At 44.6% G+C, this 15,123-nt stretch overlaps 1 protein-coding gene across 1 annotated transcript in view; it reads left to right on the top strand.

Moving 5' to 3' along the window:
- Positions 1-15,123, top strand: part of ETV6 (ETS variant transcription factor 6) — a 205,325-nt gene that overhangs the window by 61,272 nt on the left and 128,930 nt on the right. Inside the window, exon 2 of the mRNA XM_060254016.1 lies at positions 8,680-8,809. Coding sequence (XP_060109999.1) covers positions 8,680-8,809 — 130 coding nt within the window. The remainder of the gene's footprint in view (positions 1-8,679; positions 8,810-15,123) is intronic.

Here is a 15,123-nt window from a genome sequence, read left to right as displayed (position 1 = left end):
GCTGGACTTGACTGTGTGACTGAACAACAACAAGCAGTAGGAAAGAGCAAGAGTCCACTAGCACCCTAAAGACTTACAAAATTTGTGACAAGCTCATACAAAGGTAAAGGTAGTCCCCCTGTGGAAGCCCCAGGTCGTTACTGACCCATGGGGTGACATCACATCAGGACATTTTCATGGCAGACTTTTTACGGGGCGGTTTGCCATTGCCTTCCCCAGTCATCTACCCTTTACTTCCATCAAGCTGGGCACTCATTTTACCGATCTCAGAAGGATGGAAGGCTGAATCAGCCTTGAACTGGCAACTTGAACCCAGCTTCCGTCGGGATCAAACTGAGCAGAGCTTGGACTTCAGTACTACAGCTTACCACTCTGCGCCACAGGGCTCTTGGCATGCTCATACCTTGCCACGCATTTTGTTAGTTTTTAAGGTGCTACTAGACTCTTGGTCTTTTCTACTGAATCTTTACATATTTGCTGCACCCATTGTGGCTGACACTGCCTTGGGAGAGCCATGCATTCCTATGTGTGAGGGGAGATGGGTGAAAGCCTCTTCCAGGATGACACGTCCCACTTGCAGCATTTATTATTTAGAAATCTGCTCCCCGGTTAATCTTGGGCAGCTTTGATTAAAATACTTTTAATTGATTTGGTAATCTGTTTGTAACATGTTCCGCTTTTCTGGTTTTTAAACAGAACTTGTTTAAAAAGCAGGAAAGCAGTTACTTTAATTAATACAATTGTTAGTGGTGTTTTGCTCTAGTTTTTGAGTAACAGCTCTGGGTTTGAGGTCCCTCTGCTGCTTGCCCCTTGCCTTGGATCTCAGCACGTCCTTGGTGTTCCTTGCCTAGAGAAAGTTTGGCCAGGAGGGAATGCAAGAGGGGAGGCCCCGCAGTCCTTGTGCCTTGGGGATTCACATTCTGTCCAACTGGAGGCAGGGGAGGAAATGAACTCCATGAAATCACTCAGGTCAATAAAACAATCTTGGCTCTCTGCATTCAGGAAATGAGATGTTAATCTCCCCCCGCCTCTCCAATGTTATTTTGCATCGGGGTCCATTGCAAAACAGTCTGATTTTTTCCTTCTTCATTTGCTGCTCATTTGCTAAATGGACAATTTCTACATCTGCAGTGAATTATTCTACAACCAACATCAAAAGTGTTCAGAAATAAACGGGAGTCTTTTGACACTGGGAAGATTAACGCGTTTTTATTCTAAGGCTTTTCAAAGGCTTCCTCGGATGGAGTGGGTCCCAGTCCCTGAATACTCCTGCTAGAATAAAAATTTGTTAGTCTTTTAAGGTGCCAGCAGATCCCCTGTTTCCTGCTTATATTTGCTGCAGTGTGTAACATACCTGTCTCTCTGGGTCTCTCAGACAGCACAGCAAGTAAACAGAAATTTGGTTCAAACACCCAGTATTTTGGATTTCCTTCCTCAGAGGCCTTCGTTTGCACAGTCAACCTGGGCTTCATCCAAAATCGTATTTCAGGCTCCAGGATGTTATTTCTACGGAGTTTATTTATTTGCTTCATTTATACCCTGCTGTTCTCCTCAGTGGGGATCTGAAGTGGCTTACATCATTCTCCTCTTCTCCGTTTTATCCTCACAAAAACCTTGGGAGATAGGCTGCGAGTGGCCCAACGTCATCCACTCACAGGATTCAAACCAGCGTCTCTCGGTTCCTAGTGGGATACTCTGACCGGTGTACCACACTTGGGTCTCTTTATCTAGTTTGGCAGCATAACATTGACTGTCCAGAACAGTCAGCGCTTTGGGTCAGTATCTCCTTTTCAATGTCGAGTAAGAACGCATTCAGGCCAGCGACCAGAATAGTAGGCGGCAAGGTGGTGAAGTGGTTAGAGTGCTGGGTTGAATTTGGGAGACCAAGGTTCAGATCCTCACGTTGCCATAGAAGCTTGCTGGGGGACCTTGGGGCAGTTGCAGCTGTCAGCTTAGCCAATATTTTCGCCCCTTTCCCCGTGTGCTGTTTGCCTTACCAAGAACCAGTTTGGTATAGTGGGTAAAACTGATGGACTCTAATCTGGAGCACTGGATTTGATTTCCCACTCCTCCACTTGAAGCCAGCTGGATGACCTTGAGTCAGTCACAGTTCTCTGAGGACTCTCTCAGCTCTATCTGCCTAAAAGGAGGTTTGTTGTGGGGAAAGGAAGGGAAGGTGATTGTAACCCACTCTGAAACTCCTTCGGGTAGTGGAAAGTGGGGGTATAAAAACCAACTCTTCTTTATTGTGAGCCGGGCTTTTTTGTAGCAAAAATGCCTTTGCATTTTAGGCCACACCCCTCTGGTATAGCCAATCTTCCAAGAGCATACAGGGCTCTTACTACAGGGTCTACTGTAAGCTCTTGGAGGATTGGCTACATCAGGGTGTGGCCTAATATGCAAATGAGTTTCTGCTACAAAAAAGGCCTTCTCGTGAGGGTATTTTGCCCCCCCCCCCGGTGTATAGGATATATAGCAATTTGCATCTGGGGGGGGGGAATGCAAGTGTTCAGCCTCATCATCCTAATCTAGATAGTTTTCTGACTGTTTTTCGCTTTTAAAAACCAGGTGCGTCTTGGCTAGTTTGACCTCCAGTGTAGGTGTTTCAGTGGAGATACTGATGTGGCCTGCTCTCAGACTTTCTCCCTTGATCTTAGTTGTGAACTGAGGGGAAGCCACCTTTTGTGGGTTTCTGTGACAGAACCAGGCAAAGCAATTTATTGCAGATTAAACATCTCTGTACTACATAAAACGAGCTCTTCTTAGGGCTGTATGTGTTCTCTAGTCAGTAGTTCTGAAGTTGCTCTGTCTCCCCCGGGTGGTTTAAGTGCTGTCTTGCTAAGAAGCCAAAAAATGCTGGGCTGGGTGGACCAGCCCTCTTGCATGGTAGAAAGCAGTTCTCTATAAGGGAATGCCAAAGTGTTGGTTAATTAAAAATAAATGGAAGCGACACTGTGTCCTTTAAACCTTATATTAACAACAAAATTTACTTTTCTTAAAAAAAAAAACATGTTACTGGTATTTAACAGACTGCATGCTGATTGATCTTTGTTAATATTTGACCCACCCTGAGCCTGCTTGTGAGATAGCAATAAAATAAATAAACTGTCTCAGTCAGTGGGTAGAATACATCAGTTAGAACATTCAGAGGAACGTTCAAAACAGCCAATTAAAACAGATTAAATACTCCCCTATTATAATAGCCCCACCAGTACTAAGTTCTTGGCATCTCCAGTTCAGAGGGTCTTGGGTAGAAGGTCTGGGGATGACTTCCACCTGAGGTCTGCTTGGTTGGAGCGGACTTGGCCTAGGATGTCTGTGGTGTGCTTGCACTCTTATTTATTTATTTCTTTACTTTCAGATGTATTTACAACATTTGTATGCCAGCATGGTGTGGTTAGGAGCAGCAGCAGACTCTGCTCTGGAGAACTGGGTTTGATTCTCCACTCCTCCCACCTGAAGCCTATTGGGTGACCTTTAGGCAGTCCCAGTGCTTTCAGAACTCTCCCAGCCCCACCTGCCTCACAGGGTGACTGTTGTGGGGAGAGAATGAGAAAGACCATTGTAAGCCACTTTGAGACTCCTTAAGGTAGAGAAAATCAGGGAATAAAAACTAACCCTTCCTCTTCATTGTGGCCATTCAGGGCCACCAAGGCAGCTAAGAGTTAAAACAAAATTTTATAAAAGCATAGCATAAAAACAATGAAAGCCAAAACTAAAATACATATTAAAAGTGCATAAAAGAGTAATGAAAGCATAGGACAGGAAAGAGTAAACCTTGAGAGAGCACCAAACGAAACAAAACAGCTTTCGACCCACTGGTGGAAGATGGGAACAGAAGCAGCCAATCCCTTTCCCAGCTGCCATCTGTCTCCTCTCAGAAGGCCAGAGGCTCCCAAAGTTGGTTCTCAGAAGGTGACCTTAGTGGTTGAGAAGGTGTGTGTACGGGACTAGGTGGTCCACTTACTTTTCTTGTGACGTACTGTTACACAGAGAAGGATTTGAGTTTGTTTTAATGTAGTCATATAGCCAGTCACAGGGTTGAATGGGACCATTTTTAAAACCATTTTTGAGGCCTGCTGTGTGCTAGTCAGTGCTGTGTGTGTGTGTGTGGGGGGAGAAATCATATCTTTTCCTGTCAAAACAAAGTATTTCGTTGTAGGCCTCATTGCCACTCCATCCACGAGAAACTTATATCATGGGGGCTGGTTTTGAACTTGCCTAATGTTTTTTTCTGTACAAGTCCTCATTTGTTTTGACACAGAGAGCCAGCTGTAGGACTGGTGTGTCTGAGTGAAAGCCGGGCTCTTAGATTTGTGTATTCCCTTAGGAGCAATAGCAGCCAACTAGTGGAAATGCACGGCCCTTCAGAGCTTCCAGGCCTACAAGCCGCTAATTTTAGTTCTTGCTTATGCATTGTATGTCTGGCTTCTCTTCTTTTTTTCCTTTCCAAGCAAGCCGTGTGCAGTGAATTTGTGCCAGGTTTTCAGATTTTATAACATTTTTACTGTTTAACTAAACTTGTAGTACACGGCAGTCCAAGGGTGCAGGGCAGGTAAGAGCCTCCTGGTTATATGGAACCCTGTGCCTCCTGATTTCTGGCTACCAGCAGCCAGTCTGAACAAAAATTCCTTACACTATTTCTGGAAAATGTGTAGAGTATTTTGTAAAGTAACTAGGGAAAGAGCTGCATATGAGAAGGTCCAGAAAAACAAAACAAAACACATTCAGGAAAGCCATTTCCCCCATCTTTTTCCAAGCAGTTAGCGTTCCCTCGAAATGTATAAAATGGACATTCGATTTTTTCTCTCTCTGTGTGTGTGTTTTGAACAGCACATTAGTGAATTCCAGTGTCACAAAGATATCACTAATCTGACCTCGGGGAAAGTATTATAAAACAGTGAAACTTAAAATAGTAATCTGGTTTTTTCATCTGAAAATACTGTGGTTACGTTTATTTAATTTCCCCATAACACAGGTGTAATTATGTTTTATAATCAACATCTATAGTGAATGTGGATAAGTCCTCTACATTTAAAGTAAAGAATTCAGGCATTTTTTGTTTTTTTCCAGACCACCTCTTTAACAGAGGAAAATACTCTCCTCTTACCCACATAATTCAAAGTAAAAAAGAAATGGCATAATTATCTGTCTCCCTCCTATGTGGTTGTTGTTTGTAGCAGCGGGTGTAGAAATAGCCCTACTTAATCATCACTGTGGTGAACAGAGTTATTTGTGAGGAACCAGGTATGGAAATGCTGTAAAAATTGGACCTTTTCCTGTGTGACTCCTGCAAGCAGTCGCACTGGGAAATGTATTTGGACCATACTTTAGCTGAGGGAAGTAAACTGGTCGTGGATGGTGAAGCACAGCCCATGTATGTTCAAACTCATCTTTGCAGGTACAGGAGCCAGAAACTTGATTGTTGAGTTTTGTATGTGAAGCAGAGAGTTTCAGGATGTTGATTGGATCTCCTGCCTCCTGTGAGGGAAGTATGTTTTCCTATTAAGGAGAGGAGGGAAATGGCTGCTTTCCTATAAGTTCTATTCTTTTGTGTATTCTAAAAAAAAACCTTCAGAGATTTTGTATCCATTCTTTACAAAAATGCTGTGGAATTTTCTGGGTTAGTTCTGTAACCAAGCTAATTAAGCAGTGTTGATAAGAGATTTCTGAAAGTGAACCTATATTACCTCCACCTGTCCGTTTCCATGGTGTTCTCAGGTGACCAAGAACAAAAGCCAAGGATGGGAATGTGCAGAGAGGGGCTAGCCGAGCTGTCTGGGACTGTTGCTGAGATCTACTTCGTCTCATAGAAAACTTGCAGACATTTGAGGGGGCGAAACCTGCCTCACTCATTCCATGAAGATAGTTTCAGAAGGGCAGCTGTTTCAATCCAGTTTAACATCAACATTAAAACATAACTCACAGTCACAATTAATAAAAACTTTGGTTACTGTAAATGCAGAGGTGTGCTGCTAAAAAGTCTGCCTTGAAAACGTTGTGAAAGCAACGTCATCCCAGAGTTGGAAACGACTGGTGCTTGCACAGGGGACTACCATTACCTTTTTTTACTGCCTGTGCTTGGTCTTGCCCATTGGATTGGGTTTACTTCCTCAGAGATGAGCCAGCAACAAGGACTTGCTGAAGTGTGTGTTTAAAGTCTTTAGCTGCCTGCCTTTCTCTTTGAGGCAAGGGAGCGGTTTCTGTGTGAGGCCCAAAGGCCATTACAGTTGGGATGCATGAAAGGGAACATAGACAAACCACAGCAAAAACAGTAACATGAAAAAGTTAGAAGTAAGTAAAAATACACAAGCACCTTCCATATCACTTCCTTCTGACCAAAACTTAGGGCCTAAGGGAGGGAGGGAGGATACCTGTTACAATCCTGGGCATGTTTTAGATGACCTCTAGAAGGATGTGTAGCAGTCAATAGCTTTCCAGTGTAAGGTGTTGTTTGTTTGTCTACTTTGTAGCTGGACAATGGAATGTAGAAAGTGAACCTCCTGCACCGGAGTGATCCAGGCTCAGATGGATGGTGTTGTGGAACTGAAGGTCTAGGTGGAATTTCTCAAGATTCTCTTTCTGTGGAAATAAAAGTAATCAGTGAACCTCAGCTTGAGGAGACAGGTTCTGTGGAGGTGTTAATCTAATTCTGCAACAGTTATATAGGCATACTGCTGGGCCACTGGAGTACACATAGCAGGGTCATTACCTGGAAGTCACAAGATGTCACCAAATGTGAAGCAGATGTGTTTGAGGAGGAAGTCTCATAACTGAACGGCCAGTTTTGTGGTGGGCACTATCAGGGATGCCGTTCCTGATGCCTTGTGAAAGGTGGTTGATCTTTGTGAGTGATGTTGGATAGGGATTCCCTACTTGTGGTGACCAGAATGATGTTTTCAGGAAGGTCATTGTTGGAGTGAAGTTTTCTCAGGAGGTGTTATGTAAAGGACTATTTGAACCACCATAGACCTCAGGGGTAGAGCTGAGAGAAAAATGGATGAGTTTAGTTTTAGTCAGCGTGTTCCAGTCAGTTAAGAGTCAGTTCTGTATGTTGTTCTCCAGTACTGGTGACTGTTCAGTAAATGGTTAATTGTTGAACTATTGCAGCTGCCTTTTAATTCCATTACTTAATAGGAAGTTTGTGGAATCCCTCAAATAGTTAACAGTGTTAGTAGCATAACATTTGAGGATGTAGCCAGACTCCTTCAGTGAGGGTTCTTGTCAGTGACACTAACTGTGGGGGCATCCAGGATTCCTTGTTTTGTGTATCTTGGATATACCATAGATCAGGGGTCCTCAAACTTTTAAAATAGGGGGCCAGTTCACTGTCCCTCAGACTGTTGGAGGGCTGGACTGCCATTACTGTACAAGGCCGCGGGCCATCAGTTCTCCGTCTTCTGCATCTCTCTCCCTTCCCACACCACACACCCCAGCCTGGGAACTCACCTCACCTCGGTATCACCTCACACTCTGTCTCCGCTGCCTCAGCCCAGTGCCAGAAGTGTGCGTTGCTAACGCGAGTTTAGGTCGAACCTCACTTCCGGTCTGATTTTGCCATAACCCGGCGGGCCGCATAAACGTCCTCAGCGGGCCGCATCTGGCCCACGGGCCGTAGTTTGAGGACCCCTGCCATAGATGATTCCTTCATGAGACTTCTTGGGAATATCTGTAAAGGTTGGGTTCTGTGGGAAGGTTTATCAGCAAGTTGCAAAGTTACTTATTCAGGGAGCGGGGTCTGAAGACAGAAAGTTGTAGAAAGTGGGGTTAAAAATAAAGAACTATCTCCTCCAGGATGTCAGATTAGTTCATGTTGCTACCACTGCAATTCTTTTATATCGGTGTTGTCTGACTGTGAATGTCAACATGTTCTCTGCAAGGCTGAAATTACAGGTAAGTGATGTAGCTTGTCCACAGTTTCAGCTTGAGCACAACAAAAGCAGGACTCAGTGTGAAAGTCCAGTCTGGGAAATCCATGACTAATCTTCCCTTCCGATGTGCTGGGAAGATGGTTGCTGTGTGTTAGTGAACTTCTTGGTGATCTGTTGAAAGCATTGCTTCCATGGGAGATAGTGGAAAGAAATCTCCCAGAATGGTGTCATTTGTATGGACCTGGAAGGGCAGAAGCAGAGCCCCTGAGACAGGACGTATTTTCAGAGGGTTGCCATGCTGGTCTGCGATAAAACAGATTAGAGTACAGTAGTACCTTAGAGACCAACAAGAATCTCAGGGTAGACGCTTTCAACAGTCAACGTTTCCTTGATCAGACACAAGCAGAAATGGAGATCTCTGAGACAGGACAAATGCCTTATACCTGGCTCAGGTTATGACTTGATAGATAGATCACATTGCTGGAAGAGCTGATGGTATATGTATTGTACCACCATTTTGAAAATTAAACTAGTTTGCTCTGAACTTTCAGCATCGACAACTTGTGTATTCCCATTAGTTAACCATCTAAAATTTTGATTGATTTAATCAGTTTAATTGGTAGATCAAAAGTAGACTTGCATTCTGTTGTTCTGTGTACTTGGATTCATAGGAAATGGTTCCCTAATGGTTCCTTATATAAAAAAAGTTTTTATTTTAGCTTAATTCTTTTCTCCCCAAAGTTTACGTTGTCCTTTCTCTTTTCTTTCTTTCCTTCTTTCTCTCTCTCCTTCTCCTACCCTCCAACAGCAGGAAAGGATTTCCTATACCCCTCCTGTGAGCCCAGTGCCAAATTACGCTTCCTCATCGCCACTACATGTCCCGGGGTCTCGAGCAATCAGGATGGAGGAAGATGCCATCAGGCTGCCAGCCCACCTGCGTGAGTGTTTCGCTAACGGTCCAGAGAGAGGGAATGAGGAGGAGCAAAACTCTGTTGGAGGCTTGGCCTTTGTAAACAATATAAAATTGCTCACAAGCATGGTGGGAAATTAATGCCTTCATCACTGCATGGGTTAGCTGTTTTCTGTGTCATGGGAGGGATATCGTTAAGGGTGAAAGTATAGTGCAGGGGTTGCCAACAGTAGCTCTCCAGATGTTTTTCCCCTACAACTCCTGTTAGCCCCAGCCAGCATGGCCAATGGCTGGGGCTGATGGGAGTTGTAGGCAAAAAAACATTGGAGAGCTACCGTTGGCTACCGTATAGTGTATTCCAAGAGTCCCTGTATATTTTTAATCAAAAGACAGCTGCAGATTTTCTGATACCAAAATGCCAATTTCTTCCCTATTCTGCATTTTGGACAAGCCTTTTGTGATTGTCAGTATGAGTTACTCATGTTGTTATTCATCAGGTTTCAGCTCATCCTCCAGTTAAAAGTCTTGAGGGTTGTGTAGTATGGGGATGCATTTTAATTTTATGAGTTACACCGTGTACGTCTCATTTTGAATAGTTAGCATGCTGTAGCAGAATCTGAAAAATCCCAGGTTGCCATGGTGCTTAGAAATATCTTTGTGACCCCCAGAATGTCTTCACCTACCTGGGAGGCCAGTGCCAGGGTGTGCTTTGGTCTGACAGAGGTCATCACCTCCTAGGCAAGCCGTCCTGCAGGTATCCCCCCGGAGCAGCGGCTGCTATGGCTGCTGCAACTCTCTAGCCTTCGCTGAGTAACCATGACTTCCTCTTGACTCACCACTCCTTGGATTCAGGCCTGGAAGGGGGGCAGATTACAGGTAGGGAGACCCAAAGCAGGAGACCCAAAGCAGCTAGACCTACAGATGCTCTTTGCTGGATGCTGCTGCTGGTTGCTATATGTATGGAGGGTTATCAGTGCTTTGAGAGGCTTTGTACAGGATAGAGCCCCTCTGAGGCTGGAGCAGGGAACATCAGGCATCACCTACAATCAGCTTTGGGATTTGCTCATGCGCAAGATGCAGCAGAGAACAGCGAGTGGGAGGGCAGGAATGGGGAGTGGGTGGGAGGGGCTTCCAAATGTGGAGATAAGGGAAGCTGGGGAGAAGCCTGCTGGGTTCACCCACTAGAGGTTTAGCAGTGCAAAGTGGTCTCAGTTTCTTTTATTTTCTTTCTTTTTTTCCAATTTAATGTTATTGAATTTTTAAACTTAATTAACATAACAAACAAACAATTAACATAGCAAACATTTTATTCCAAGCATTACAAACAATTAGTGTGTGAGATCAACATGCATCTATAAATCAACATTCAAACAGAGTTACAAAGGAAGTTGCACATAACTCTATTGATTACTCCGTATTTATCGAATTTGCATTTTAGGTTTCCTAAAGAGTTAATAAAAAGCTAATGATCCTTAATCTTTAAAATACTGATAAAGGATAGAATAAACACATTTATGTAATCCTGATAAGGAACAGAATAAACACATTATGTAAACATGCATATATTATAATCAGATTGATTGAATAAAACATTGTTGGATTTAAGATAAAGAGTAACTGGATCCCAATAGTTTTGCATATATTTGTTGTCGAGAATAAAAATCTCCTAAAAAGAATACATTTTGAGTAATTTGAGACATAATGAAAGTTGTTCTTGACTTCAATGGAACATAGAGGGGTTCTTTGGAATCCTTGTGGCTGCTAGTCTGCAACAGGATTTTTCTTGAGACTGTGGAGGCCAAACCATGTCTGTGTTCACCTCTAAAGCGGACTGGGGCGGGAGCCTTTCCTGGTGCTGGGGAAATCTGGCTAAAGCCTCATGTGTGTTACACACACTCATCTGCAGATGCTTCCTTGTCTCCATGTTGTCTGTCAATATATTTTCTGCATGCCTAAGTTCAGTTGTTTTAAACAAATTAAATCTGATATTCTGGTATTTGTGTACCCCACATTTCATTTTAAGGCTGACTTGATTTAAAGGTTGAGTGTGGACTCCGGAATTTATAGGCTAATCCTAGTCTTTATGAAATGCAATACAGGCTAAGAAACCCAGTTTTCATTATAAAGTTTGCATTGGGGTGTGCAAAATCAAAAAAAGAGATCCATTGTTGTATTTTTTACCATGCCTTTGTGAGATGACACCTGGTGATGTCTCAGGGCAAGTGAATAGAAATCTGATTCCTGGATCCACAGAAACTGGGTCAAGGTATATGTTATGGGTCAATGATGTTGTTCTAGTATATTTTTAATCAAAAGAATAAGCTGCCTTCATGTTGTGTTGCATTTTTAAAGAAACGAGTGCAGAATATGGGAATTTGGACACACAGCATATATCAGGCAGATAAGACCAGCTTTTGAGCCAGTAAAAGAGGGAAGGGAGTTCTCTTTGATCACCAGAAAGGTTATGCTGGGGATCATGGGACCTGTATCAACAGAAACCATGTGGGACAGGAACTGTAAGAAGGAACGCTTGGTGTAGGAGCAAAAAAAAAAACTTGGCTGGATCAAACCAAGGGAGTGGTAGCTTAGACAGGGATTCCCAAAGTGATACTAGGGGTGTTACAAGAGTGTCCCTTACTTTTTGGCTGTAAATTGTTGTGTATTCTGGGAAAGGGTGCGAGCAGGTGGTCCTGAACTATTTCTCTTGAATATAGTACCTTCATTTGGTGCATTTAATCCACTGGGACAAAGTTTGAGTCCAGTAGCACATTTAAGCCCAGTGAAGTTTTATTCAAAGTGTAAGCTTTTGTGTGCATGAACACTTCTTCCACTGTATCTGGCTTTAAAGGTGCCACTGGACTCCAACTTTGTCTTGCTGCTTCAGACCAGCATGGCTACCCACCTGATTCTTAATCTTATGGGCTATTTGATTGCTAGATTTCCTCTTAAATGCCCCTTGTAACTCCACCTCCACACCTGTTCATTATCTCTGATGATGCCCAGAAATGGTTCCCAAATTCCCATCTGCACGAGGAAAACCAGTGCCAGAGTTTCATTTCTCCGCAGTCTTGTATTAAATGGCCTTACCATATATCATTAAGTGCTTTCTCATGTGGAGTGTTCAATGCCGCTGGGGCAAATGCTTCTGGGAAATGGCCAAAATGTATATGAAGGCACTTTGTACTCTCTGCCAGAAACAGGTAAGCAAAAACCTTCCCTGAGAAGCACAGGATGCGGCGCCTAAATCACAAGCAAACATGTCTGAAGGACTGATTTTTTTAGAGTACAAGTTGGGAAGAGGATGGTGTGGAATCCTAGTTTGCTCTCTTTTCAGGCCCTTATCAGCATCTGCTGTAACTCAATCTGGCAGTTTTTCTTTTGACCTAGTCTGGAGACAGTTGTACTCTTTCATTAAAACAAATCCCCAAACCCCAGGAGTTAAATACCACTATTAGGATCAATCCCAGATGCCACAAATTAGTGGGCATGCTTTCAAGTCCCCCAGAAATCTTCATCAGGTGGATGTTAAGCCCAAAACATATCCAGGCAAAAAATATTAAATCTTTCACTAAAATCTACCTTCATTCCCAAGAACTTGAAGGTAGTGAATGTAATCCCCATCTTTAAAAAAGGTTCCAGAGGAGATCTGGGAAATTACAGGCCAGTCAGTCTGACGTTGATACCGGGTAAATTGGAGGAATCTGTTATTAAAGAATCAGTTAGTAGGCATATTGATGAACAAAAGCTATTGAGGAAGGATCAGCATGCATTCTGTAAGGGAGGATCATGCCTCACTAATCTTTGGAGTTCTTTGAGGGGGTGAACAAACATGTGGACAAGGGTGACCCAGTAGCTGTTTACTTAGACTTCCAGAAAGCTTTTGATAAAATTCCTCATCAAAGACTCTTAAGTAAACTCAGCAGTCATGGGATAAGAGGACAAGTAATGTTGTGGAATAAAAACTGGCTAATTAACAGGAAACAGAAAGTGAGTATAAATGAGAAGTTTTCACAGTGGAAGATGGTAAGCAGTTGGGTACTACAGGGCTTGGTACTAAGTCCAATGCTTTTTAACTTGTTCGTTAATGATTTGGAGTTGGGAGTAAGCAGTGAAGTGGCTAAGTTTGTGGATGACACTAAGTTGTTCCATATCTAATTTATTTAATGAATCTTTAAATTGTTCTGTTCTTTCCCTCTTAATTTGAAATTGAAAGATTTTAGTGGCATGCATTGACCAGATACGTGGCAGCAGCAGAATTGAAGAGTCCTTCTGGTAACATTGGTACATCATTTAATAGTACAAGCTGTGCTATTTCATTAAAGACTTGTGAACTAGATCGCAGTGCTCTCTGGGGAACATATGGGGAGAGGCGGTCCCTAAGGTAGGCAGGTCCTCGGCCATATAGGGCTTTAAAGGTAATAACCAGCACCTTGTAACGAACTCGGTACACAATTGGCAGCCAGTGCAGTTCCCGCAGCCTAGGCCGTACGTGTTCCCACCGGGGTAGTCCCATTAACAGTCTGGCTGCTGCATTCTGCACTAGCTGCAATTTCCAAGTTCGGTACAGGGGCAGCCTCATGTAGAGGGCATTATAATAGTATAACCTCGAGGTGACCGTTGCATGGATCACTATTGCCAGGTCACCTCGCTCCAGGAAGGGAGCCAACTGCCTCGCCCGCCTAAGATGAAAAAAGGCGGATTTGGCAGTGGCTGCTATCTGGGCCTCCATTGTCAGGGAGGACTCCAGTAGCACTCCCAAGCTCCTGACCCTGCACACTGGTACCAGTGGCGCACCGCCAAAAGCTGGAAGGGAGATGCCTCCCTCTGGACCGCCGCGACCTAGACAAAGGACCTATCTTCGCTGGATTCAATTTCAGCCCACTCAACTTGATCCAATCTGCCACGGCTTGCAACGCCTGGTCCAGATTTACAGGGACATCGCCAGCTCGGTCGTCCATCAATAGCTAGAGCTGGGTGTCATCAGCATACTGATGACAACCCAGCCCATATCTCTGGGCAATCTGGGCAAGGGGGCGCATGTAGATGTTAAATAACATCGGGGAGGCACCCCACAATTAACATCGGGGAGGCACCCCACAATTAAGTAGGTGTCTCTGGGATAGCTCTCCCCCAATCGCCACCCTTTGTCCCCGACCCTCAAGGAAAGAGGAGAACCACTATAAGGCTAACCCCTGAATCCCTGCATCGGCGAGGCGGCGGGTCAGCAGCCAGTGATCGACCATATCGAACGCAGCCAATAGGTCTAACAACAGCAACACTGCCACACTGCCTCGATCCAGACGTCGCCGGAGATCATCCATGAGGGCGACCAATACTGTTTCTGTCCCATGGCCCGGGCGGAAGCTGGACTGGAATGGATCCAGGGTGGAAGCATCATCCAGAAAACTCTGCAGCTGCAACGCCACAGCCCTCTCTATAACTTTGCCCAAAAAGGGCAAATTTGAGACCGGCCGGTAATGCGCCAATTCGGCCGGGTCTGATGTAGCCTTTTTCAGGAGGGGGTGGACCACTGCCTCTTTCAGAGGGGTTGGAAAAAGACCCTCCGAAAGAGATCTATTTATGATGTCCCGTATAGGACATCTCAGCTCCTCCTGGCTGGCTTTAATTAGCCAGGAGGGGCACGGGTCCAGATCACAAGTTGTTGGACGTGCAGTAGCGAGGATTCTGTCAACCTCCTCCAAGCCGAGGGGGTCGAAATGATCCAAGGTCAAACCAGAAGACAGGCACGGAGCCTCGGGTTCACATACTGTATCCAGTATGGCAGGGCAGTTGTGGCGGAGCGATTAGACTTTGTCTGCAAAAAATTTCGCAAAAGCCTCACAGCCTATCTCTAATTCCTTAACATTTGGCTTGCCTTGTGGCAGTGTGGTGAGATTCCGAATTGTCCTAAATAAGTGTGCCAGGCGCGAATCTGCAGACGCAATCTTAGCCGCAAAGTACATCTTCTTTGTGGCCTTGACTGCCACCTCATAGGACCTCATAAACTCCCTATAAGATGCTCTAGTCGCTTCATCATGGATACGCCGCCATTGCCTCTCTAGCTGTCTGAGACCTTGTTTCAGCTGGCGTAATTCCGGGGTATACCACGGAGCCAGCCTAGTCCGAGGTCGCAGAGGTGCAATCTCATCGATGGCCCTGGAGAGCCGGCTATGCCAGGTCTCAACCAGGTCATCGAGGGAATTGCCAGAGGGCCAGGGGTCTCGTAGAGCCATTTGGAACCGTTCCGGGTCCATTTGGCTCCGCAGGCGAGCCATAATCAGCTCGTCGCCTAGACAGGTTTGGAGTGGAACATCCACACGAGCCCTAAGGGCAAGGTAGTCT

This window comes from Heteronotia binoei, chromosome 14 (genome assembly GCF_032191835.1).
Source record: "Heteronotia binoei isolate CCM8104 ecotype False Entrance Well chromosome 14, APGP_CSIRO_Hbin_v1, whole genome shotgun sequence".
In the NCBI taxonomy this organism is placed as follows: Eukaryota; Metazoa; Chordata; class Lepidosauria; order Squamata; family Gekkonidae; genus Heteronotia; species Heteronotia binoei.
The sequence above is the reverse complement of the archived record's forward strand: the minus strand, read 5'-3'. Positions and strand labels throughout refer to the sequence as shown.